The 26,460-nt window shown below is 39.8% G+C and overlaps 1 protein-coding gene across 2 annotated transcripts in view; it reads left to right on the top strand.

The window, feature by feature from the left end:
• fstl5 (follistatin-like 5) overlaps positions 1-26,460 on the top strand; it is a 214,931-nt gene that overhangs the window by 122,458 nt on the left and 66,013 nt on the right. For both annotated transcript variants that reach the window (XM_082506093.1, XM_082506094.1), the window contains exons 7-8: positions 10,614-10,780; positions 18,686-18,806. In XM_082506093.1, the coding sequence (XP_082362219.1) occupies positions 10,614-10,780; positions 18,686-18,806 (288 nt within the window). The remainder of the gene's footprint in view (positions 1-10,613; positions 10,781-18,685; positions 18,807-26,460) is intronic.

Raw genomic sequence — 26,460 nt, 5'->3', positions numbered from 1 at the left:
GGGCAGCTGACTGCATTTTAGCACGATTGATCAGTATGTAGTTAAGGCAATAAATCTGTGTTACTTTAACAAAAGCCTATTTCTGTCCACTTGTTAAACAAAAGCGTTTTATATTATAAAAACATTAAAAAAAGAATCCAAGCCTGGTTATTGTGCTTTGGGGGATGGTCAAAATTAACAATACATTTTTCGAGTGCAAGAATAATCCAGACACATGTTAACACACCTGAAGTAAGCTATGAGTGCGTTTTGTTATATTAATGCAATATCCAGTTGTGTTCTAAGATAATGCTGTGGTACTATATGGCGGGGCGTGGCCTGCAGTGCCGTGCAGGGAAGGCGTACGCACCTGCACGGCATCTGCAATCATGCCTCGCCGACTTAAGTATTGCACCGGGTCCTGTTATAGTGGTTGTTGTTATGTTGAGCTGGCAGTGGGAGAGCTGCAGCTCAGTGTGTGGATGTACAGCAACCGTTTTTGAAATAAAGTGTGCTGCAAAGCATAAATATGTCACCGGGTCTGCCGTGGTCATTCACATACTGTAATATTTTGCCAGCCGTAGACATTATAAAAGATGTAATTACATAATGTTATATATTTTTTTCTGAAATCTAATTTTCAATTCAGTTAAATTTTATCGACATAGCATCACATTACAACAAATCAAAAGGTACTTTATATACAGTGCATCATGGGAAGCACCTGGCTGCCTAGGTCTATTCCAGCATACCTAAGGCAGGATTTAGGGTCACCTGATCCAGCCCTAGCTATATGATTTATCAAAGAGTTAAGTTTTAAACCTAATCCTGAAAGTATAGAGTGTGTCTATCTCCTGAATCCAAACTGAAAGCGGTTTCCACAGAAGAGGGACCTGAAAGCTAAAAGCTCTGCCTCCCTTTCTACTTTAAAAGGAACCACAAGTAGGTGAAAGGCACATTCTCTATATCGGTCATATAGTATCAATAGGTCTAGATAAGATGGGGCCTGATTATTCAAAGCTTTGTGCGGGAGGAGAAGGATTTTATTTATCTGTTTGAAACATCGAGATGAGTGTTTCTTTCATTAGTAGAGTCCAACCCACATCAGATTTTTAAGGCAGAAAATTAGTGACTTAAAAATATATCAGCTCATATTTTTGTTATTTTAGACACATAAAACATGAATAGCCTTCCGTAATATCTGTTATGTGTAGTTATTTTTGAATCCTTAATAAGATGAGTGTCATTTAAAAAATAATCTTGTTTTTTTTTTTAACTGAGTCATGTATTACTCCTTACCCAACTCTTTACCCAACTAAGCTGGTTGTTGTGTTGGTGGCATTCCAAAAGCTTGTTACCTAAAGGGAAATTGCAGAGTGGACTTCTTGGTTTAAAAAAAATAGTTGTGACAAGGACGAGTGTTTCAGTGAAGCCGCTCACTTAATTGTTATAACGAAACATTGCTTGTGTAATACCTTTATTTTTTTGACCCAATGCCATGTTCCTTTTTTTTTCTTTGCTGTATGTTGCCAACCAAATATTGTCAGTGAATTTAAAAAATATAAATCAATTAAAGTTAACCTAAGTTTGAGCAAATACTAGATTCACTTGAGAAACCATTTCCAATTAGCTGCTAGAGTGAATGCTCAAACTTATTAGCCTTTTTAAAATTGATTTGGAGGAGCATAACAATTCTGGCTGTACAGTTGTGATTTCCTTTTGGTTTTTATTAATTATCTTTTCTTGTTTCTTTTTTATTATAATTGTTTTTATTCACATTCTTTTTCTTTTTAACCTAGTCCACCTCTAATCATGTGTTATCCCACGCGTGGTGTAATACAGACTTTGCCAGGCTTGAAAATTAGTTGACTTACACCCTTTACTTCTCTGAAGATTATAATTAGACATCCAAACCATCAGCCAGGCCTCTTCTAGGAAAAGCTGCTTCCATTAAGTCAAGTTTGCTGTTAGTCAGCACCCATGGTAGAGTGAGAGTTAATGGATAGTCTGACTGTTGCTTGTCAAAACCCCTGCTGAGTATTTCATTCAAGTGCTAAAATGGTTTCATAACTTGTGGCTCATTTTCAAACATGTTTCTGCTATATCTCCAGAATTTATTAAAAGAAGAAGTTGATGTACTTTTTAAATTTGAAGTAATCCTCGAGTAAAGTACTTTTTAGTCCATTAGTGTGGTATAAGGCAGCACGGTGGCACGGTGGTTAGCACTGTTGCCGCACAGCAAGAAGGTCCTGAGTTCAATTCCAACATCAGGCCGGGATCTTTCTGTGTGGAGTTTGCATGTTCTCCCCGTGTTTGCGTGGGTTCCCTCCGGGTACTCCGGCTTCCTCCCACCGTCCAAAGACATGCAACTTGTGGGGATAGGTTAATTGGATAATCCAAATTACCACTAGGTGTGAATGTGCGAGTGAATGTGAGTGCGAATGGTTGTCTGTCCCTGTGTGTTGGCCCTGCGACAGACTGGCGACCTGTCCAGGGTGTACCCCGCCTCTCGCCCTATGACAGCTGGGATAGGCTCCAGCGCCTCCCGCGACCCTGAAAAGGATAAGCGGAAGCGAATGGATGGATGGATAGTGTGGTATAATTTGTCTATGTATGCGCTCCCATTGACATGACTCATCACCCTGCAAACCAACACTGTGGGGGGACAAGCGAGACCAGCCCCCCCTGCCACCCCAATACATTACCAATTTCAGTATGAGCTTTGCAGTTTCACTATGCTGATTCAGTGGGCACAAGGTACTCAGTAAGTTTACTTGTGAAACATGTTTCTCCATGGCAGCTAGTCCTGTGCACAACGAGGTTGGAAACAGTGGGGTTTCAATGAATTAACTCTTCACTACTGTTCATGTGCCACTGATGGGTCAGGTTTAAATTCCCAGTGAGGAGAAATTTCTTACAATAAGTTCTACAGCTCTCTGAGTGAGAAAGGTTCAACTTGCTTTTCTGGCTGTCAGGAATGTTTCAGCATAAACGGGTTGCTGCATTCATTTGCTTCTCTCAGCATTTAACATCTCCTGTCATCTATTTGAAGGTGTAGGCCTGGCTGTAATGTTGCTGAAAAACTAGCAGAAACCAAGACAGTTGGGTGGAAGTGTATACTGCCCCTTTAACACACAAACTGGTGCCTGATGTTTGTCAGTAAAGTGCATCAGCACATACTGGAGTCAGCAGCATTAGTGGCCTAGTGGCTTTTATATTTAAGAAATAAGAAGTCATTGAAATATAGCCTCTCTTATGCTGTAGCTTAAGTGCCGTGTGATTTACTTATAGCAGGAAGATGGAGGATTTTTTTCATTACTTGTTTTCCACAAGGTAGCTGTGATAAAATTAGTCCAATTAGACATCCTCTTAAACTCTGTAGCATACTAATGCAGGCCGTCCCTCAGGATCTCTACCAGCAGCTTGGAAACAGACTAGAGGCTGATCAGCCAGAGGTAATGCACTCACAAAGGCCATTTGTGACTGTTTTAAAGCCATCCTGATGTTTAGAATGTTCGTGGGAGGAGGGTTGAAGGTGATAATAATAATATTCTCACCTTTTACCTAATACCTGTAATTTTTTTTGCATATTTAAGATGGTTTTAGCAAGCTGCAAAAGCACAGTTATTTATCCTCCTTCACAAGATGGTGAAAGGTGACACGAGATGCTGAGACGCCGCCCCTATAGCTGTGCATTATATAATCATCTCTTACAAGCACAGATTCATCATAAAAGGCAGCTCGTTGTTCTTTGACCTGAAGTTGAGCTGCAGTGTTTTCCATGTAAACAAACCCAAATTTATTATTTATTTTGCAGAATTCACCTGTGCAAACGTTAAGTACAGCTGCCTCTGACAATATCGATTACAGTTACCAACGTCTAAGCTCAAAAGATCTGCTCAGAAGATCTTAATTACAAGTACGTGATGATGAGTTAACAAGTCCCATGTCTGCATCTGTTTATATTTTCCTGTCTGCTTATTCATTCTTTGAAAAATTATTAAATAATTTCCCCATTTTGCATAAAGAATTAAGGACAAAACACAATGAAAAGCAATTTTGGAAAAAGCAAGGCATCGCATAAGACACAGTAATGAAAAGCAGCTCTGGTGGAATAAGAAGACACTGCTACTGTGTACACATACTTATTAATATAAAGAATATACTGAAATAAGAGAGCCATTATTACTTCACATCCATCCATCCATCCATTCTCTTCCACTTATCCAATTCAGGGTCGCAGTCTCTATCCCAGCTGTTTTAACGTACTCTCGGGACAGGTCGCCAATCTATCTATGGCAGTTTGGTGAGAGAACTGTAAAAAAATGCTTCATAGTGTCATAATATAAATATTCTGTGTAAGCTCAGCCTTTTTTGAGCTTACGTAAGATTGTTTTGGAATAATTGGTTTTTATAACATGCAGTCAGCTTCTTGTAGGTAATCTTGTAAGCTGTAAATTTCTTCCGACTACATCTTTTTCTCCCCTGAACAACAATTATGGTTATGTTAAACCTTTCATTTGTACTCTCTCACCAAGTTTTCCCAGTGATGTCAAAAACTGCTTTTTGGTCTTCACAGCTAGGTTGTTTCTGCATTACCAAGTAAGGAATGAAGGAAAGGCGCAATGTTTCCCTGTCAGCAATGTGGGTTTCTCTTAATAAATGCATAAAAAGTCACCTGATTAGTGTTTTGTTTCTTATTATACAGGGAACGATTTATTTTCTTTAAGTAGCGCAATAAGCCACAGCAGTTCAACATGAAAAGCAAAACTACGAATCTTCTTTGGGAAAACAAAGGACATGGGAATGTTTCACCAGTCAAACTATTTTCTGTTTCTGCCAAACATCCAAGTCCACAGAGTCATTCATGCGCTATATCAAAAACACAGAAGCAGAGACTCGATTCTTCTTGCTTTGGGAGAAAGTTTGCACAAATCAAGTCAACCATCCAAGATCAGAGAGCATTCAGATGAATGTGTATTCTGTTTTTTGGGGGGGTGTTTTTTACCTTTGAGTCTATGCATATGATCTATGAATACTGAGCATCAGGGAAAAATACTTTTATCTCCTCTTCAAAATGTCAAACTCAAAAGCAATTGGGGCTACACAGACGTTCAGCTTTGGTAATATTGAATGTCATTAGGATTGAGCGAGGGAGTAAGTTAGAAAGGAATGAAAGACTCGGTGAAGAAAGACAACTCGAGTGAGCATGTATTTGAAAAAGAGGGCGACAGAGCATGATAGAGGATGGAGTAAGAGGGTTGGCTAAGCAACCTTGGTGCAATTTGTCTTCATGCAGCTGGTCCTTTGCAGCGTCCTCTAGGCAGAGCCTATTTTCCCTGACAAGCTTGTTGCCTCCAGTGCAATAGGTGATTTACCTTGTGCCGTGCCACTGACCAACATCCCCTTCTGAGAGCAGAGGAGAGTAAATCAAAAGTCTGGACCTTACCGTTAATCACTAATTACAGGTCGAACGGTGAAGGTTGATCCTTCTCTGGGGGCTGAGTCCCTCAGGCCTCAAATCAGACCAAAAAGAGGAGCCGGTGCCACTTCCTCCACTGATAAATCTTTAACACAGGAGCTCCTGCACGCTGAAGGCTTTCAGCTGGCTCTGGCCGCCCAGACTCCCCTTTCTCTGAGGATTTTCTCATTCGGGTCGGATCCCTTCCCTTCCATCCCACCCTTGCTCCACCCAATAGCTAAAGCTTGCCTGCCTGTCTGCCTGCCCACTTTCTTCTTAAAATTCTCCCTATACCTTCACAGATTTCTATCCCCCTGGGGATCAGCAGCAAATCGAGTTTGTTGCTTGCAGCGTATTCCAAAAGCATTACGATACAAGGGTGCTATAATTGAATGGTTAGGGAGGACATTATTGAAGGAGATTTTTGTCAGTGTATCCACCCACCACCACCTCAGCACCATGTAGAGCACCAAGTAGCTCCTTGATCTGCTGGCTATATTGTTATCAGTGTCAGGGTAGGAGGAGGTATGTGGCCACGAGTGACTGAGGATCCACTTTCCTTAAATCTTTGCTTTCTGCATGAGGGTCATGTTATTGTGTTTTGTTTTCCTTGCTTTGTTTTTCTTCTTACTTTCCCAATTATGTTTTCTTCTGGACATTGTTCATTTTACCTGACACCTTGATTGCTTCATTTTGGGTTGCTATGACTATAGTTAATGTAACATGAATTTGGTAAAAGTACACTCAGACTCAGCCCATTATTTTCTCATGAACTTTGATTGAAACAAAGTTGAAGTAAAATAAATAACCATTTATTACAGGAAGGATAAACGTAAACCAGACTTACCAAATTGTCAATAAAAATAGAATGCAATGATCTCTTAAATTGGGCAGCACGGTGGCACGGTGGTTAGCACTGTTGCCGCACAGCAAGAAGGTCCTGAGTTCAATTCCAACATCAGGCCGGGGTCTTTCTGTGTGGAGTTTGCATGTTCTCCCCGTGTTTGCGTGGGTTCTCTCCGGGTACTCCGGCTTCCTCCCACCGTCCAAAGACATGCAGCTTGTGGGGATAGGTTAATTGATTAATCCAAATTGTCACTAGGTGTGAATGTGCGAGTGAATGTGAGTGTGAATGGTTGTCTGTCCCTGTGTGTTAGCCCTGCGACAGACTGGCGACCTGTCCAGGGTGTACCCTGCCTCTCGCCCTATGACAGCTGGGATAGGCTCCAGCGCCCCCCGCGACCCTGAAAAGGATAAGCGGAAGCGAATGGATGGATCTCTTAAATTATTAATGGTAGTAGTACAAAGAGTACAAATCAAATGTTTGAACTGATAAATGTCTGTTTTAAGCATATATAGTCATCTTAAATTTGCCTGCCAAGCATTTGAAAGAAATTTATGACGGAAGGTAAAAAACCAGTGGACAAATTGTGTGATTCTTAAGCAAAAACAGTGACACACACACCCCCAAAAAAACCTCTTGTGGAACATCTGAAAAGTAATAATTGGTGAACCTGGCAAAATGTCACCTTGTCTCTTAGATACTAATAGCTTTAAAAGCAGAAGCAATTCTTCCATTTTGACAACTTCTAAGTATTTAAGGCGAGTGACACGAGCTGGAGCTGCTGCTTCAGTTTTCATTGATATAGCCTGCAGTGTTCTTAAGAAAACACAATGAGGGTGCAATAGGTCAACAGTTGCATCAGTAGCACTTATTTACAGGGTTGTGCACTATGAGTTCTGCTGTAATGTCCTCAGGCTCTTGAGAGAGAGTATATGGCAAACACGACCAGTGCCACTGGGTCGTTGTGTGCCCGCAAACATCACAATGGAAACAGTTTTTTTGGCCTTCCTACACAATCTTTACTGTCTACCAACCCTGCGCCATACTTAGGGTCCTTACAACTTTGTCTTATATCCTAAAATAAAGGGGGCGACATAAATTGTTATGTTAGCAGACGTTATATGCTACCTGTGGCAGTGGATCCACTTTGCTGAAACATGAAAAAATACTGAAGAGGTGAGCTAAAGAGAGCAGTGCATCTGTAAGCCCTGAAACAGTGTTTCCCTTGTTGACCTGAAGTTGTCCGTGTACATCAACACTGCATAAAAAACATGTCTAATGAGCTGTTATAAAACTAGTTTTTGCTCCTAAATGTTTTTCCATTTCCCTTCAGTCATTATTATTTATTTCCATCCATGACAGCTCTCATATCACCCCCGCTGACAACTGTTGTCATGTCTTTATTACATTGAAGCAGTTCTTAATTAATCAAATGTGTTCCATCAAATGACTGTCATATTACGGTGTCCACAGGGGAGATGTTCCAATCGTTTATGAAGCTGGTTATTGCTTTTCATATATCATTTACACCATGCTTTTTCTAAATCAAAACAAGTGGCAGGTTTATTATTTATTTCCGTCGAAAAAATACTGTCTGTGCTGGGCATCACATGACATTTTATCATTAACCAACAAAAGAGACTGACTAATGAGCAAATATGTTTGCTTTTTAGGTTTTAGTTTGAATGTTTTCTTTTCTTTTCAACTTCAATATTTGTGTTCAAGATCATTTGTTATTAAGAAGGAAACACTTTAATTTTCATCTCCTAGGGGATTGTCGTGCTGACACACATAGGAATATAACAAAATAAAAAACTATTAAGAAATCTAAAGTTTATCCTTCAAGTTTATCTACTGAAGATAGATAGCAACTACTGTTGCCTTTATCTTCTACATCTTTACTATCTCCTCTCTCAGCCCTTGGTATACCTCTAGGTTTGCGAGTTCCATCTTCCTGAAGTTGTTATGACAGATTTAGCTGACCATGTCAGCTGGGTATTATAGCTACATGTATCACTATGGCCTTCTGTTTGTCCACCACTACCGGTTGGTTAGCCATCACCAGTTTATTTACCTTTATCTGGAAGGCCCACCAGCTCTTAGCTTGGTCATTCACAACCACCCTATGGGGTGTATCCCATTTTGTGCGAGGAATTTCCAGGCCATGCTCCGCACAGATGTTCCCGTATACTATGCCAGCCACTTGTTTATGGTGTTCTGGTTATATATAGACTTTGAGCATCTTGCTGTTATGTGCTGAATTGTGTCAGGGGCATCTTTGCACAGCCTTCACTTCGGGTCTTGGCTGCTGTGGTGGACCCTAGCCTCTATTGATCTTGCGTTGAGAGCTCATTCCTGTACTGGCATCATTAGGGCCTCTGTGCTGTCTTTCAGCCCAGTTTTGTCCAGCCATTGATAGGATTTTACGATATCAGCCACTTCTTCCATCTGCTGGTGGTACATGCCGTGCAGAAATCCATCCTTCCATAATGGTTCCTTTTCTTGCTCTTATTTCTTGGGTTTTTGCTATCTGAGTTATTCTCTAAGCACATAGGTCATCTTCCTGATGTAGCTAAGGAGTCTTTGTTCTTTCATCTATCCAATGCATCTATTCAAGCACAGACTAATGCAATAGCCTAATGGTATACGGGTCACTGACTCACTCCAATGAGCTATAGTGGTAGTCAGTGTTTTTTTAATCGCTTTTTCAGCAGTTGAATAAGAAAAAAATTTCTAGAAGAAACTGCAGCCTTATAAATTACAGCAGAGTTTGTTCAACACTTCACTAACAGTATAATCATTTAAACTTAGTTATTCTTCACTCAGAAGAAAGGGCTCTCATTAATCCTCTAATTTTGATGTAATCCTAGCAGTGATTTGCCTGGGCTTAAACAGGGTTTCATTGGGCCAAATGTGAGATTAGAAGTCTTAACTCAAAGCTTCCCACTGAAAAGAAGTATGAGTTTTCACGCGGTCTCAGTGTGATTAGCTTGGATCTAACACGCTAGCCAAGTTCACAGTTCAAAGACACAACAAGTGGACCAAACACAGCAAATGAGTGAGAAGGTTAAAAAAAGCAATCAGCAGACATTGGTAAAAGGGCCACAGGAGTCATGCTGTAATTGAAGGTGTTCTCATCCTCATTCTCTGGGCTGTGGCAAGTGAACACTGTTGGACCTGCTCTTTCATTAGGTTTTGTATTTCATGCCCTTAGGAGCAGAACAAATTGAGTCTCTGTTTCCTTTTGCTCCATTGCTCATTACCCAAGAGAAAGATTAAAAGGCATTCTTTCACAGGCCACATTACATAATATCAGCAAAGTTGGACTGTAAATTGTACTTGTTGTCTCTTCAAAATACTGGACACACCAAGGCATTAAACAACTTCAGCCATGGTGACCTCTCGCCAAGCTACCCGATCTGACTTACTTGCAGTATTCTCTCTGTGTTGGTCTCATCATCATCAGAATGAGGTTTTAAACACTTTGGTGTACTGCAGAAATACTGAAGCGAGCAAAAAACTAACTCTGGTTGAGGTGAGGGGTTGTGTTTCTGTGGGGAACCTCTGTGAACATAGAGAATTTTTTTCTTTTCCTTTTTCTTTTTTGATTTCAATGTTACTTTCATCAGAAAGTGTGTACTCCTGGGCTTTTACAACAGCATGGAGATGTTTTAAACTCTTAGAACACTGAGCATGTTAAAAATATTCCAGCTTTAAGTTACAAAGCACCACGCTTCAGTTGAGATTTTAGTAGTCAGCCGACGAGTAGTACTGGTGCCTCCCAAGAGTGTCAGGTTTGTTCTTTTAGCTAAAAAAAGAAATACATAGTGGTGGACACAGACTCTGCAGAGAGGCTGATAAAGCAGAACTTCCATTAAAGTATCTTCACATAAATTATGCAAAGTGTTTACAGAACGTTAAACTTAATTCCCTCTCATTACTGTGCAAAATGCAATAATTGTGCTGCCTCGGTGCATATTTAAAAAAAGAAGTGTCTCCCGCTATAGCACGGTAGCAACTAATTGAGACACGCTTGTATTGTGTGTCTTATTTTTATGCTTCGTTTTTATGCTTCAAGAAAGATGTGAGAAATCCATGAATTTTGAAACATCTCAGTGGGTAAATTGTGAGCCATTAGAAGAATGAAAAGCCCGTGAGTACTCAATGCAGAAAAAATATAGGATGACTGAGTTGAATCATATTTTTTACTGTTAGCCTTCATGTTCATAGTTTAGAGAGGCTACTTTTACTCAGAAGGTTAAATGTTTCAAAAATCATAAATTGAGCCAAAGACAGTCACTCAAACTTTTCTGTTTATCTCATCAACAGATGCGTACCTGCTCACCCTTCCAGAGGACCAGAAAGTCAGCGTGACAACAGTAACCGTGGGCCAGAGTGCTGTGTTGACTTGCGCCATCACAGGTGAACGGAGACCTCCTATATTGTGGAAGAGAAACCATCAGTATCTGAACTCCTTGAATCTGGAAGACATCAATGTAAGAGCTACCTGTCAAAACTGCCTTTAATTTATTGTTTCTAAATAGATGCAATCTAGTTAGATGTGCATAGAACTTTGAATAGTTCTAATTATTGCATTTTCACAGCAGCAAGTCTCACCAATTTGTAGTTTTTGCAGGGCTGTCACTTTTTTTTTCCTTTTGGAAAAAAAATTACACAAAAAAAAATCCCTCCTATATTTTCTTCTCATCATATTTCAGCTTTATTCTTTTGGCAGTGGCTCAGATTGTCAGCGCATTTTATTTGACTGTTGGCACTGGCTTTGTATTGTAGGCCTGACAGTAATCCGGAATGTCAGTTTGTGTTCCTGGTGTCTGTGTTTAGAGACTGCTGGGAGGGGCTGGGATTTCAGACAAAGACAAAAGATGAAGGGGGATACCGAAGGGGTTCAGCCCTAGAGGAAGGACCTACTTTTACAACTTGGTGAAAGACTGCGTGTGCGTATGTGTCGGCGTTTTAATCTGTATGCACGGCCCCAGACAGCCCTCTGTGTCACTTTCATCCACATCAAAAGGAGCACGGATACTTAACGTAGCGAGATACACAGAGAGGTACAGAGGCAGCTCCTTTGCTTTACCCTTTTCCTCTCCATGTGTCTGGGCTGACCAAGATGAGTGTGATACTGCTGTGCATAATTAAGTCAACACTGTCGAAGAAGATAAAGGGAAACCCAGCGAAGCCACTAATGTACCATTAAATCTTGATGACCCTTAAAATGAGTAAGAGGCGCCCAGCTGTCGCCAGTCATCCTTGGCACCATCAACTGGCTTTAAACTAGTGTGCTGGTGCTGGATGGAGGTGATGTGCAACTATTATAGAAACTTGTGCCAACCCCATACGTAAGTCAGATTTTTTTCTCAAGAACGCTTGAGAGGATTTATGGAAGTGAAAAAAAGTGAAATGCAAGTTTTTGTAAGGTCAACCTGGACTTTGATCTTTTTCATATGTCTTTTTCAAGAACTGTTTTACTGCTTTGTTTTTTGTTTTGCAAGATTCAACAAAACCATTTTTTGTTTCATCTTCTTATTTTGCCTGAAGACACGGCAGAGTTCAGCATCTCAACGAGAGGTGGTCTTTGTCTGCTTTTCATGCACTGTCATCCGTTTCCACAGTGACCAGTATCAGATCTTGCCCAGGTGTAGTTTCAATTCAAATGTCAGCTCAGGGATGAAAGCTTCTGCTACTGAATGAGGTTCATTATGAAGAAATGCTTTCTCTGGAGTTCATCAATAGCTTGGAAAAATGACAGCATATAGACGAAGGAATAAAAATGACCTATTTTAAAACTGTTGGGCATTGCTATGATTTTACATCAGAACTTAGATGAAAAAAAAATCTCTCCACCTTTTCTACTCATACATTTTTTTCCCATTATTGTGAGAGCAGGGAGGAGAACAGGCTGTGCTGGTAATCAGAGTTCTGCCTTTTGTGGTTTGCAAACGTCTTACTCTTAGAGAAAGCATCAAAATTTGATGTCCGTCCACAGAACTCAAGGTTTGAGTTGCACATCATGGAGAAAGCGGAGTTGACAGTTTGCATTTTAATTAACCCTAACCCACTTTGGTACCCCCAGGGCTTCATAGTACTTGTGGTAAATGTTGACACATAAATTATACTCGCTATGCCTCTCGCTCTATGGTGCACACAGCCTGTTGGGTTGATGCCAGTGCAGCTTCATGAAGTGAAACTGAGTTGGACAACTACAGGGACTAATCTGGCACTTCATACTGAGAGAACTTGATCTAGTCTGATCCTCGGGGTATGCGATTGTCAGATTAGATTTTTTTTGTTGGTACCTAAAAACGCCCAAGTTTACAACCTCTGCTGTTGCTCAGATTACCTCTTCACTTACACTAAACAGTGTCAGCAAGACAATCAGCATGAATGCTAACAGCCTCTTGCTTTTTAACAGAATACTGTGTGAAAGCCACGCAGCATCAAGAGGAACTACCAGTGGAACAGGCGCAGCTCATTCCAGATTTATTTTTGGCCCTCAGACATCCAGTCAATCATTGTTGTTCTTTCCAGAGAGGAGAATGGATTTTGCCTGCATTTGGCATCCACAAGCCCTTTCCCAAATTGCCTTGCAGACAATTTCTGTATAATTGCTGTCTGTTAATATTTGTGAGCATCTGATGCCAGCCTTAATTGGAGTTATATTCCTGTGAGTACACATGGGAGATTTATGCTGTGTAATCTCGCAGGCCCTCCCAATTTTAGAACGTTGTTATTTTAGATTTTTTTTCCCTCAGACTTAGTGAATTGCACATTAATCCCAGCGGGGCGCTTGTATCCTGGAGTTCAATAGAGCCTCTCTGAATTCTGACAAAGCAGCTTACTGTAATTCCGTGAAGTTGACAGTTGCTGGCTATTGCATCATCATCCAAGGCTGTCAGTATTTCAATCCTCCCTGAGTGGCCAAGCCAAAGACACAGTTGTGTACTGTGCATGTCTCTGTGCAAGAGTTTGTGCGTGTACCTTCGTATTTGCTTTTGGGGATGATGACTCTTTGGTTTTGGCAAAAGTTCAGATGATGACATTTTTGTAATTTTTCAAAAGTTTGAAAATCCATCTATTTAAAGGAGTATTTAGAAGGGATTTGTATACAGTATTTCTCAGCAGCTTTCAGAGTAGTACGTCCTACTTAAATTAGTGCTTTCACAATAGAAACATATCTCATTAGGACCAAAATCTTTGATCTGAATCATAAAAAACATGCATATGTTTAAAAATAGACATGTTTTGAAGACAGACATTAAAGCTTCAATAGGAGAAGATGAAACACAGGAAACAGCACAAGCTTATCAGAATGTTTCTTATTCTCCTTTCTGATCACATGCATTGAAGTCGGTATTTATCTGATATAATTCTTAAGCAGCTGTTTTTTTTTTTAATTGAATGCAACTCCTGTGCTGTTTCTAACAGATGATTCAATCAAGTTTTGTGATAACACATTTCAGATAATACATGAAATAACTGAAACTCAGTGTCCTGTTTTAAAATAGCTACAAAAACATGTAATTTAGCAAAGCAATCATATGGTCTGGAAGCTTAGCTCATATTCTGTACTGTCTGTACTGGGTGACTTGCTGCCGTGTCAGTGTGCATTCAACAGACAGTTTGCTGAGAGAATAGCTGATATCTCCTAAAGTGATGCCACAGTTAAACACTATAAAACAAGAAACAAATTGCAAAAACTGCAAATGTTCATATTTGAGACAAGTGCATTTATCATTTTTTACTAAGCCTTGATGATGCAAGAGTTAGCACTAGGGCAGGTTAATAACTCCCGATTTCCAGAAAGTTGATCGAATTTATTTGGATGCAACATTTTCAGTGGTACAAATGTTTCATCACTCATCCAAGTGACTTCTTCAGTCTCAGCTGATTGCAGGTTTCCCCAGGCTTATCAACAGTACAGTTGCATAACGATCAAAACTACCACCACTGCATAAAGATGAGTTACGAGATCCAAGAGAAAAGGAGGACACTCGCTGCCCAAGTGAAAAGCATTGTTGATCTCATATATGTCACGAGTGTTGGAAGAGTTGAGATGCATATTTTTTAAAACTTTGTGTCTCTGTGGCTTTCAAACCCGAAATGCAATGCACAAGAAATGGTCCACCTCAAGCAAGCATCAGGTTCACAGCAGGATTACTACTTACTAGTGCCAAAAGCACTGAGGAAACCAAGTAACCACTGCTAAGTGGTTGCAATCAATCATCACTCTTTAAATGAAAGGATGAGGAAGGAATTCTGGTTTGAGCGGATATTTATGTAAAAAGGAATGACCATCTCAGAGTTCAAGCAGTCTGTGATTTCAGCCATTCTCCAGTTCTCTGTGAGTAATGCTCATGGCCACTGATTAATGCTCATGACAATTTGCATGTCAATGATCAGGAAACCGAGCTTGTGGCTCATTGATACATAATGATGATAATTTTGATCATTATGCAGTTGTACTGTTTATAAGACTGGGGAAACCTGCAATCAGCTGAGACTGAAAAAGTCTCATGGATAAGAGATGAAATGTACCTAAATTACTGAGCACGTGCCAAGACAAATCTCCTGGTTGTGTGTATATATTCTCCCTGTCAATGTGTGGGGTTCTTCGATTTGCACCGGTTTTCTCACACAGTGCAAAGGAATGCTTGTTAGGTTAATTGGTGATTTTAAATTAGCCATTTTTCTCTGTCTGTTACTCTGTGACTGGTGACCTAACTTCCACCCCTTGACAGCTGGTAGTAGGCTATAGACCCCATTTGGATAAGTGGCTAAGAAAACGTTGGTACTTTATTATTTGCTTCCCTTTTTTGGTTTGGAATCCATCTCTTTCATAAATGCTTTGATTAGAAATGAACCTCTAAATCTTTGACTTCTGTTTTTCTTCCAGCAGATCCCGTCTCAGGTACGGTGTTTTTGGTTTCACCAAACTGACATCAATTCACGTTTTCTGTTATTTCATCTCAAAAAAAGCCCACAAAGCTGTAAAGTGCTGACAACAAATCATGTCTGTCAGCTCAGGGATGGGACAAAAAAGTCTGAAAATATTACACATGAACTGTCATGCAAACTTTTATGGGACAGTTAAATCTAAAGAAGTAACCTTGCCTAAATAAAGGTGTTAAGCTAGTAGAAGATACTAGGATTATTAGCATAAGTAAGGTTGGAAAGCAAATTTTACATGCCTATTATACTTTCACCTTATTGCTATTTTAAAGGGTAATATATTCCAATAAATACCTGGTAGTGGTCAGCCGTGCAGATAGGTATTTTATGTCACATTTAGAAATATGTCTCTCTGACATTTACAGCTTTTCCCGCTATGATAGAGGTGACTTGAATTTTGTTTGCAATGGGTGCAACATCAAAACAAATTAACTTCAGCAGCTGTATTTCTCTCCAGGAACTGTCTTCTTAAGTTAGAGAGTGAGCTCTGTGGATTAAGTCAATCCATTTCCAACATTTTCCTTTCCTCTCAAAAGGCAATTCGAAGCAGTGAATCTGCAATGAAGCATTCATAGATAAGTCACCTACAAACATAAAAACAATCAAAATACAAAACTTTATATAAGGAGGAGTTGAAACAAAAAAGTGTTTCTAGGAAAAGATGCACCTTTTTTAAATGTCAGTTTTGTTAGCTCAACAGATTAGTACCATTCACCTCCATTGTGCTGGGGCGCAGGAGTAATTACAACAGCTGAAATCTTATAAACATAGGCACATAAAAATGAAAATATTTGCATGGATAGAAATACAAAGAGGTAAGTAATAAAATGGTTCTTTGTATAAAATTGAACTGACATTTTAATGGCGAACAGCCTATTTTTAGCTGGATTGCAAAACATTTCCGTCTTTGTTTACACTGGAGGGTATTTTTACTCAAAATGTCGTGTTCTTCTAACAAAGTTTCACGAGGCTGAGCTAGAAACGTCTTCAAAGGCCATTGTCTGAAATGCCTCATCATACCACAGGTTAGCTATTCAATGAGGTGGCTCTTCAATGTTCTTTCAGAGGTGACTGGGCAGTGACAGCTTTATTAATTATAGTTTCTTGAGGACCATGGCCTATTTGTAAATCCACCTCTGCCTGCCCTTGTCTCCTTTCCCTACGAGTAGTCCTACCCTTGCCTGTTTCGTGTGCACAGAGCTGGGTGCTGGGTGCTGCTGATAGCTGAGGTTAGGGTGGTGAGGTGAGGTGGAGGAATCTTGTCGACAGCCTCTGCCGTGGCTCGTTCCACCCCTGTGAGTTTCATTTCTCCCCCCATTCATTTTTCATTTAAGAAGGTGACACAATATGCTCTGAGCCCAAGGGGCCAAAACGCACCATCGATTTCCCCTCATATTGTGGAGCTCTGATGCTTCACTCAGCCCGACCCGTTACCAAGCTTGTACGTTAGATCGGAGCACACCGGGACGAACCGATAAACACGCAGTTTGCCTGTAAACACGAGGACTGCCTGTCCTCGCTCATCTGCAGACATTTAAAGGTAAGCTGAATGTCAAGATGTAAAGCCGGCAGAGATGTGATCAAAATGTTAAAAGCTATTTAATGAGAAAAGGTACATTTCTTCTTATGAACTCTTCTGATAGAGGGTTGTAATTAAGGCTGAGTCTTGACAATGCTGTGTACAGGTTTAATAAACCAGAAGCACTGAAGCAGAATCAAGGATATCCTTAAGAGCAAATGTTCACACTGCTAAAAGATATCTGAATGATTTTTTTTAAGCGTAGCAGCAATCAGAAGTGAACACGTTTTGGCATTTGGCCCTCATCAAGTTAGATGGCAATGGTGAAAACTCTAATGAAGGCAAAGTGCCGCAGCACGCTCATTTCTGAAAAGCCACTGTGCAACACAGTGTTATTGTAAGAACAAGCACTTATTTAAGTAGTCCCAGAAGATTTATAATGTATTCGCTTGATTTAGATGATACGCTTATAGGAGTGTTGTTATATAATTCAATGTACGTTTATTTTTTCCTCTCAAATATAGAAGCAGATTCTAAATATTAATGTCTTCTTTTTAATAGTTACTACCTTAAAAAACTGTGTCAACAACTTGGAATTCAAGAGTGAAATTGCCAAACACAATAAATAGTTACACTAATACTAATGAATGAGTCAATAAATAGGAAATAAATAAATAATAGTCAACCATAATATCCCAGGTAACTTCCTGTGCATTAGCATTATTAGCATGTTTAGGTCAAAAGTAAACTATTAAATTTCTTTCTCCTTTAGGGTTGTAAAAACGAGAAAAACACTTTTACTTTTCTTTCAAGCAGAAGAAGTCTTTTTATTACTTTATACGAATCCAATGCAGAAAAAGAGCACCTCTTTAATTAATTTTTAGGAGTAGATTATTATATTACTCCAGGGCTCAACGTAGTACCAAAATGTATTATAGTAACTTGTGAAGATGACTTTTTATTGCAGTGTGATCTTACCAAGAGGGCAGACATTCACTCTTTGCCAGCACACCATCAACGGGCTCATTAGCTTTGGGGGCTTCTTTCTGTGCTGCAGCTTGAACAATTTATTCCTCTGCCTGCTTTGCTTCCATGTCCGGCACCATTTTCTTTTCCTGTTCTCTGGCTTAATAACCACAACACAGCATGAATTAATCATGTTTCAGTTGGCTTTCATAGATTGGTTTTGGTTTTGTTTCGCTTGAAATAAACCAAACCGCATTGCTTTGTGTATTTGTGGAACATGCATGGACACAAAGTGTCAATGTTTTGCCTTTTTCAAGGTCAGTTACATTTCAAATGAGTGTCTTTTGTTATTTTTAATATTTCATTGTTTTTTTGTTTGTGAAACACTGTAATTTTTGTGGGTTTGAATCCACTCTGTGTGGAAATTGCGTTTATCAGTGGGAGGTACTCTAGCTCCCACAGTCCACAGATATGCACGAGGTTAGGTTAATTTGTGATTCTAAATTGACTGTAGATGTGAACGTGAATAACCTGTTCAGGGTGTACTTCTTACCCTACGACATCTGATATAGCTGCACCACCGATGGATGGATGTGTAATTTCTACAGTAATCATCTGTCACCTCAGCTCCTTTCCATCAGATTTCTTCCACTGATTGGAAAAACTGAAAACAATTCTTCTTAACTGTGTTCTGTGGGACAAAATGGCTTCAACTTTTGACTTAGATTGATGGCCATTAGCTCAGCAATGTGCCTTTTTGGTTGTCATGTGGTAGTTTTAATTTCCTGTTCTATAAACGATTCTCATCTGCACGCCACAGGCTTGTTGCATTTCAACTGACACGATTCATTTCAAGCTCTCAATGCCTAAAGCCAAACCTGCTGCTTCTGGTAGCTTTCTGTAAGTGATAAAAGCTGTTATTTATTTATTTTCCTTCTATGTGTGGCAGGATTTTGGGGATGACGGTTCACTGTACTTCACCAAGGTCACCACTACCCACATGGGCAACTACACCTGTTATGCTGATGGATATGAAAAACTGTTTCAGACCCACACTCTTCAAGTGAACGGTAAGAGGCTTACACATACATTTGTCACACTATTTGTAAAACAATAGCCCTGTTTAATGCTAAGATTTCATCTGAAAATCGATATTTGGTAAATAATAGTAACAAAGTGGAAAAAACACATTCTTGCCAGGTTTAAGGCAAATTTACATTTACTGTTAACATTTAGAGTTTTGTTATGATCTCACAATGGTCATTATAATCTTTGTATTTGTCCCCACAGTCCCTTGTCACATTTGTGGTTGTATCCAGTCTTTGTTTATATTGCTCTTAAAAAGTCATGACCATAAGTATTTGAACAGTCAAACATTTTTGTGTTTTTTGGGGGTTTTTTGTCTTGTTTTTTTTTCTCTGTACACGACCACCGTGGGTTTTAAATCAAAGAACAGAGATGTGATTCAAGTGCAGACTCTCAGCTCAAACTCAAGGGGAATTTGCCTTGAAAAACTCCTGGGTTCCTTTTCCAGTATGCTTTGGGTCGTTATTCATTTGCACAGTCAAGTGCCGTCTAATCAGTTTTGCAGCTTTCGGCTGAATCTAAGCAAAGAGCCCTGCACACTTGAGAATTAATCATCCTTTTTCTGTCACCAGTCGCATCATCAATAAACACTAGTGATCCAGTTCCAGTTGCAGCCATGACATATGGCATTAAGCTATGCCATAATACTACCTCTATTATGCTGGGGAAGGTTAGGGTTAGGGTTTGGGTTTGGGTTTAGGGGTAGGTTAGATCATGAGCTGTTCTAATCTGGCCTTTTTGTTGAGTGTAACCAGTGGTTTGCACCTCTTGGTAAACCCTCTGCAATTGCATTCATGAAGGCCTTGACAATGATACACCTCCCTGAGTGTGTTCTTGACTTGATTCGATTTTGTGAAGGCGTTTTTCTTGCATCAACATTTCTTTATGTTGAGAGATTAATTTGTAATGAAATAACAAGGGAACAGGTTGTACCTGGCTAGGAATCTGATTGTCAGTCAGTTGTCTAACTATTTTTGAGCCCCTGAAAATGGGAGGCTATGTGTAAAAATAAGTATAATTCCTAGAGGAATAATTTTTTTAATAACTTGAATTAAAACTGAAAGTCTCTTATTCAATCACATGTTCATTGTTTGAGTTAAAATCCACTGCAGTGTTGTACAAATCAAAATTACAAAAATCATTGTCCAAAAATGGACTTGTGGACTTGACTGTAGCGGTGCATTTAGAGCCAATAATGGGCTTTTAAAACAGCCTCTAAAGAGTAGAAAAGTAGAAATTCATTTCTGAGAAAATTGTCTTTTTTTTCTAAGTATTTCTTCCTGGAACAGTCGTCCTTTAGAAAAATGTCCCTCTGCAAAATCACTTCAAAACAATCATTGTGTAGGGCACTCTTTATTAATGGAGACTGTAAGTAAATGGGTAAGTGGTAAAATATCATGCTGCACTCAGGAATAGTTGTCACCATACCTACTGTGTAATGGAGGAGGTCACTGTAAGTGGGATGGACTTGACCTCCTGACTATGACTGATGTAGATGATAAGGTGCTGACTCTAAGAATCCACAATCTCAACAGGGTTGTCCGATAAGAACAGATGGCATATCCACAAAATCCACTGCCACTCAGGTATCTGTCGTTCACTCATTTATTTAGCAAGAATCCGAAGCACACATCCATAATGTGAGTGAGGGGATTTAACAGACTGTAAAATGCTATATGCCGTGTGGTGAGTGATGGTGTGGTTTCTGTTGGAAAGAACATAAAAGTCTTCCATAATTAGGTGAACAGAGTGAATTAAATGTGTAATACAACAATACAAACAATACTGGATAGTGGAACATTCAACCAAAATAAGGGAGTGTCAACAAATGCTAATTTTACTATTTACATAAATCCTAACTAGGCACTTTACATTAGAGCTAACATGAGAAATTAGTGACGGTCCCTTAATGACCGCACGGCAGAGGCTGCTTCGCAGTAAACGGCAGTAACAATCGGTAAACAAAGTGTGCGCCAAGGATTAAACAAGGGAGGATAATGGCCGCAGCAAAGAACAAACACGATAAAACACAGAAACGTACAGTCTCATGGACGCACACCGCTAACAGCATTAGAGGAATGAAAATCCACACGGTGAGTAAAACTCTGCTGACTCTTCCCACCTGCAGCTCCGACCGAACTCTCTGCGTCGACATGTGCGTAATGATGAGGTAGAATTGTGTCTTCTGATTGGTGAAGAGAATGGGTTGCCTCACCGCTCATTGGCTAAACGGCAGCCGTATGCTGATATCTTACTCCGCAGATGCGGCTCCGTTCGTGAGTTCTGCGAACTGGCTGGCCTTTTGTACATACTGCTTAAAACTGCATGCCAGGTTCTGCTGTGGTGGGGCTTTTTTTCTTAGCTGGTTCTATAAATTTATAATATCTCAAAACTTTTTGCTCCGTAATTAATGGCAGGATAACATAAGGCAGATGTTTTTCATACCGCATGAGTGCATTATCCCAAAAGTAAAACGTAGTCTTAAGATGTAGTCACACTAATACCAATTGATAGGAAAAAACTGTGGCAGACTGAAAGAGCTAGCTTTTTATCTTATTGTTTAGCAGCCTGAGCGATTTCTCTAAAAGTTGGTTTGCACTATATGCTCAGGACTAAAAAGCAAACAGCAACTACCTGGTGGCGGCATTGAACAGCTAAAGATTCAGACACTTCCCAGAGGAGAAGTCAGTCCAGCAAACAGTGCTGGAATTAATATTTAACTATTGATCAGAATTACAATTCTAAGACATTCTTACTTCTTGGTGTAATGCCTAACATGAGTAAATAAGCAACTGTTTGCAAACAAGTCTGCCTTATCCAGTAATGAGTTCATTAGATGTCTGTTGCATTTATAGCTTCTTCCTGCAGCCACGAGTGGCCATGCAAATCAGTTATTGTGTATTTGTAATTTCTTTTGTCATTTCACTCAAATAAAAGTCCAAAAGACTGAATGCTAAAATCCAGTTTATACTCTAGTGAGATCTCTAGCTGCCTCTGCTAGACTTATAAGTCTGTTCTCAAAAATAAATCTTTGAAACAGGTGTGTTCCTCATACAAGGCTTTTCTTGGCTCACAATGGGCCTTTGGGGGTGACTGTACACCTAAGCACAACTGGTTCAAGTATATTTAAGGCAAAGAGTCTATGTTTCCTGTCTTTCAATGTTTATGTATTTTTCTGCAACTTTTGGTCATTTCATACAGAAAAAAAGTGTTTGGGCTTGAGTAAATTAACCCCCACTTAAAGCGAAATAAAAGCCATATTTCATATTCAGGGAAACCCTGTAGTGATGATAGTATTGGCTTTTTGATGGTGCTAAACTAAAGTCACGTTTTTTAAATATTGTGTCAACAAGAAAAGTAGTACATAAAATTTAAGGAAAAGTTGACACATTTTTATTCCTTCAAGGAATTCTCATGATTTTGATAAGCATGCTAATGTTTCAAATAAGTGGCCTTCATCATAAATTAAAGAAAATGAAGGTCATGTCATTTATGTACTAAATGTTGGCAGGTGTCACGTAGTATCCTGATAGAAAAATTATTATTATTAGAAGTGTAGCTTTTTGAATGTGAAAATTAGCAATTGATTGTGAAGAAAAATCCGCATCAGCTGATTAGTCTCCCGAGTGGCAGAGAATGCAAAACCAGACTACTTCTATGTTAACTGAGTACAATCCACCCAGGATGGTGCATATTGTATGCAAAGTCAGAGCAGCTGCATATTGCTGCAGGTGCAAATAAAAGAAAGTGCTGATTGGTTCACAGAAGGCAGGCAACCCCCCCCCCCAAAAAAAAACAAACAAAAAACAAAAAAACAACTGGACCAGAGTGATGACGGAATTAATTTTGGCAGTGTGGGAAAGTGGAAGTTGAGTAAAGAACAGACTAGAAGCCCCAGTACCCAGGATTCCACACAAATGAGTAAAGACAGAGCAGCCTTCTTGAATCGTGACAATGATAAAATGAAGCGAGGTGGTATAATTCTAATGACAGTTACTGATGGTCAAGGCTCTGTTATGTACGCTCTGTTGCTATGTTTTTAACCCTCTCGGGCTCAAATTAAACTTTTTGTTGCTAATGCACAACCAAGTCCTGCAGTGGTACTTCTGAGTAAAAAAAACTCATAAAATATGTATGTGGGGTAATCAGGTTGTTAGTTTTTAACTGTTGCAAATCGACAACGCCTGCCTCGAGAGGGTTAAACTTGTTCAGAGAAAGCATTTTACAATAAAATCATTGTTCAGTCCAGCAGGTGTCATTATGTAGAGTCCTGAGCTCCACTACATATCTCTCTGCAGCGTTACTCTTGATAGATTGCCCCACCTCGGTAGAGGATTTACATGTTCAGGTCCAGTGGAATGGCTGTAGGGCCATGCTTGGCTAACTGATCGTTTCATTCTCACAGATTTATTTTTTATTATTTTGTGCACTGCCACCCTTTTCAGAGTATTCTCCTTTTATTTGTGCACTAGTCAATGTGACCTCACTTTCATTTAGAAATAGTACCAGTTCAGTATATTATCTACTTTTTACTAATTGGTTTGGGATAGTCAGTACAGGGAATAACAGTGCAAAGACTGACATGGGAGCAGTAAAGAGAGGACAAAGGTGAAGAGGGCAAGTTTGTGTGAATGAGACACTTTTCTTCCATACTGCTCCTAATGAGCTGAATGTATTAAAAAAAAAAATCACAATGTGTCAGTGTGGAAAGCTCAAGATCTTCATTACTTTTGACAGACACTCGGCTCATTATCATTCTTCTAAAAGATTACTTTGAGGTTAATTGCAAAGAAACACGGGCCCTAATAAACCCAGTATTGTGTATATGGAAAATGGGGACCCTCGTGAGGCTGGTGACTTTTGGTTGTAATTAATACTCTAACTTCCACATGACCTTTTTACTGAAGACTATGAGTTTCACATGCTTAGTCTGGGTGAAGCCTCAGAGGACCTGCTATCATCCTGCCATGGCTACTGAGCTTTTCTAAAACTCAATTAAAAAACAGCTGAAATAGGGTAATCCTGGAGAAGTGGATTCAGAATGCTGTCCATCACTCTTGGGGCCGCAAGAGAATGGCAAGATATACATTTAGAGTTTTATTCTGAGCAACTAATGAAATTTAGACTGGACGCACATTTAGGGGAACTTTTTGATTTCCCAGTGAAGACGTCTGAGAGCAGAGAGGTTTCTATATTGTAAGCTGAGTGCAAAGTGTGGAAGATCATTAAGACGTTTTGGTTTTGATCCCTTTTTACCCACACAAACTGACTCATCAAAATGTCCCTCATGGATTTTATACAAGCATCTCATCTATTGTCTGCATGCTTTTATTGACAGCTAGCTGCCTCCTATTGTTCACCCCATCTTAATGAAGATACTGCAATGCTATCTTCAGTGTACACTATTATCCTCGAGGTGTTTATTTTGTCGTGATTATTTGTTGTTGGAACTCTGTTGCAGGCCCTTTTTTTTTGTCTTCCTTTCTTTCTGTTTTGCGGTGACCCCACTTTACCCACATGAATCAATAGAGCTGAATCTCATTTATACTGTGGCTGCAAAGTTTGCCCACTCTCCCAGGCACTTAAGCAGAAAACAAATTGTTGTTTGGGGTAAATTAATGAAAGTCTTGGTTGAATCGTCAAATACACCAACCAATTTTCCTCCTGGAAAAATACATTTTGTTTCCCTCTCTACAAAGCTGCTTTCATTCTGGAAAAAAAATAATTTCAAAACCTATGTAGTGTTAAATGTGAAAGGTAGTATCTTTTGTCAAAAGTTGGCATGTGCATTTTGTGTATGAATGGTTTTTACTTTTATCCAAGAATGAATTGATGATACCATCTAACATTGTTGTTTATGTGCCCTGTGACCCCTGGAAGTCATGTTGTTGGGGGTTAAGAGCTCGTGGTAGGGTGTATGGTACGAAAGGGAGGGCGCACTAATGGGGATTCAGAGACCTGCTGAACCTAACATATACCCATGGGGTCTTGTTATGAACCCTGAGTTTAGCTATAGGTGGTAGGTGTGGTGTGAATCTTGGTGCGCTAATCCCTTGCTCCAAAATAGCCCCTCGGGGCCTGAAAGAAGTCATATTTCTGAGAAATAGAGCTAGAGGTGGAGCTTACCTATGTAGAAGCTCAGGAAGCATAAACCTTGACTGAAACTGGACTGTCTGTTTTTCCGCTGTTGCTCTTTCGATGTGTGAATACTTACAAGCCCCTAGCTGAATGCTGCTGTGTTGGAGTTTTTCCTAGAGAACCAGTGGGTTGCCCACACACTGCTGGATTTTGATGAGAGAAAAGGGTCTGAGTGTTGCTGTGCGTAGGTGCTGAAGAGCAGTTCAGAAAGAGTGTACAGACGTGTAGATTTGGAGTGTCTGGTTGGGTGTTTTAGGGGGGGGTTTACTTGTAGAAGTTATGGTTCTGCCAAATGGATACAAGTTGTTAGGTTTTGTATTGTTGATTGTCATTTATGCTTAGAAATATCTACTTATATATGCTTAGAGTTTTATAATTAGTTTTAGATTGGTAGAGGTTTGATCCTTAATAGTCTGCAAACTTTGTGTGCACACCTACATCCTGGGAGCATGGGAAGAGGTTGTACCTTGTCTTATTGTTTTATGGTAGGATAAACGTATCTATATCTGTTTTAGGCTAAGTGCCTTTTGTTTAGATGAACTGCTGGACTTCCAGACCAGCAGGTTTAGGGAAGTCATTTATGGGGTCACACTCTGGACCCCCCCCCCCCCAACACACACACACACACACACACACACACACAGGCAAGGTACTCTTTGTTTGTATGTAGACGTCGTATGTTAATGAACCTATGCATATTCATGTAACCTCAATAAAAGAGCAGTGTTACAGGGGAGCGGACGAGAGCAACTGGGGTCAAGCGAAGGAACGGTGTTTGTCCGGTTCTCTCCCATGCACGAGAAACATGAAGAACTTTGCCTACTTCGTGTCTTGCTTGCTGTGTAATTATATTGTCTTCAACGTTCCAGCGAATAGGTTCAAGCTACAAACCTAATAGTTAAAATAAGAAAGTAACATTTTCAAAAACATCCCAGCTTGGTGGTGCTTCCTCTGGGCGTGCAAATCACATGTCTCTCTGCAGAGTGGTTTAAGTTCTTCAGGGCGTCATAAATGTCCCTTCCAGTTGTTTCCATCATTGTCCATAGGACCAGAGAATGTAGAATAAGCATTCAAACATACCAGTTGGTTTTGTTGTTTGGGTCTCAGTTATCTCCAAAGCTGCAGACCTCTTCGGCACTCTAGTTTTATGGCCTCTACCAACCCCCATCACCTCACTTCAGGCCTTCGTCCTGCAAGGGGGATACTTATGACTCCTCCATTGTCCATGCTCTGCAGAAAAACCCCTCTGTGGAAAGGGTGCTGGGTCCAGTTATCTTACTGCTGTTATGATCCCAGCAGTCTTCAGAGTGTCATCGTATGCACAGTATAGTGACACAGCATTAGGTGATGTTCATAGGAAACTGCTGTCATCACAAGTAACCAGATGCACAAAATATCAGAGAGAGAGTGTAGTTAGGAAAAATGAGCTATTTCGTGTATACACGTGTTGTGTGAGTCTTTTGTCTTTCCTGCAATAATTTGGCCAAGAACTATACATGT

This window comes from Aulonocara stuartgranti (genome assembly GCF_965226115.1).
Source record: "Aulonocara stuartgranti genome assembly, chromosome: 2".
Classification (NCBI taxonomy): domain Eukaryota; kingdom Metazoa; phylum Chordata; class Actinopteri; order Cichliformes; family Cichlidae; genus Aulonocara; species Aulonocara stuartgranti.
This window is presented reverse-complemented; position numbering and strand designations above follow the sequence as displayed.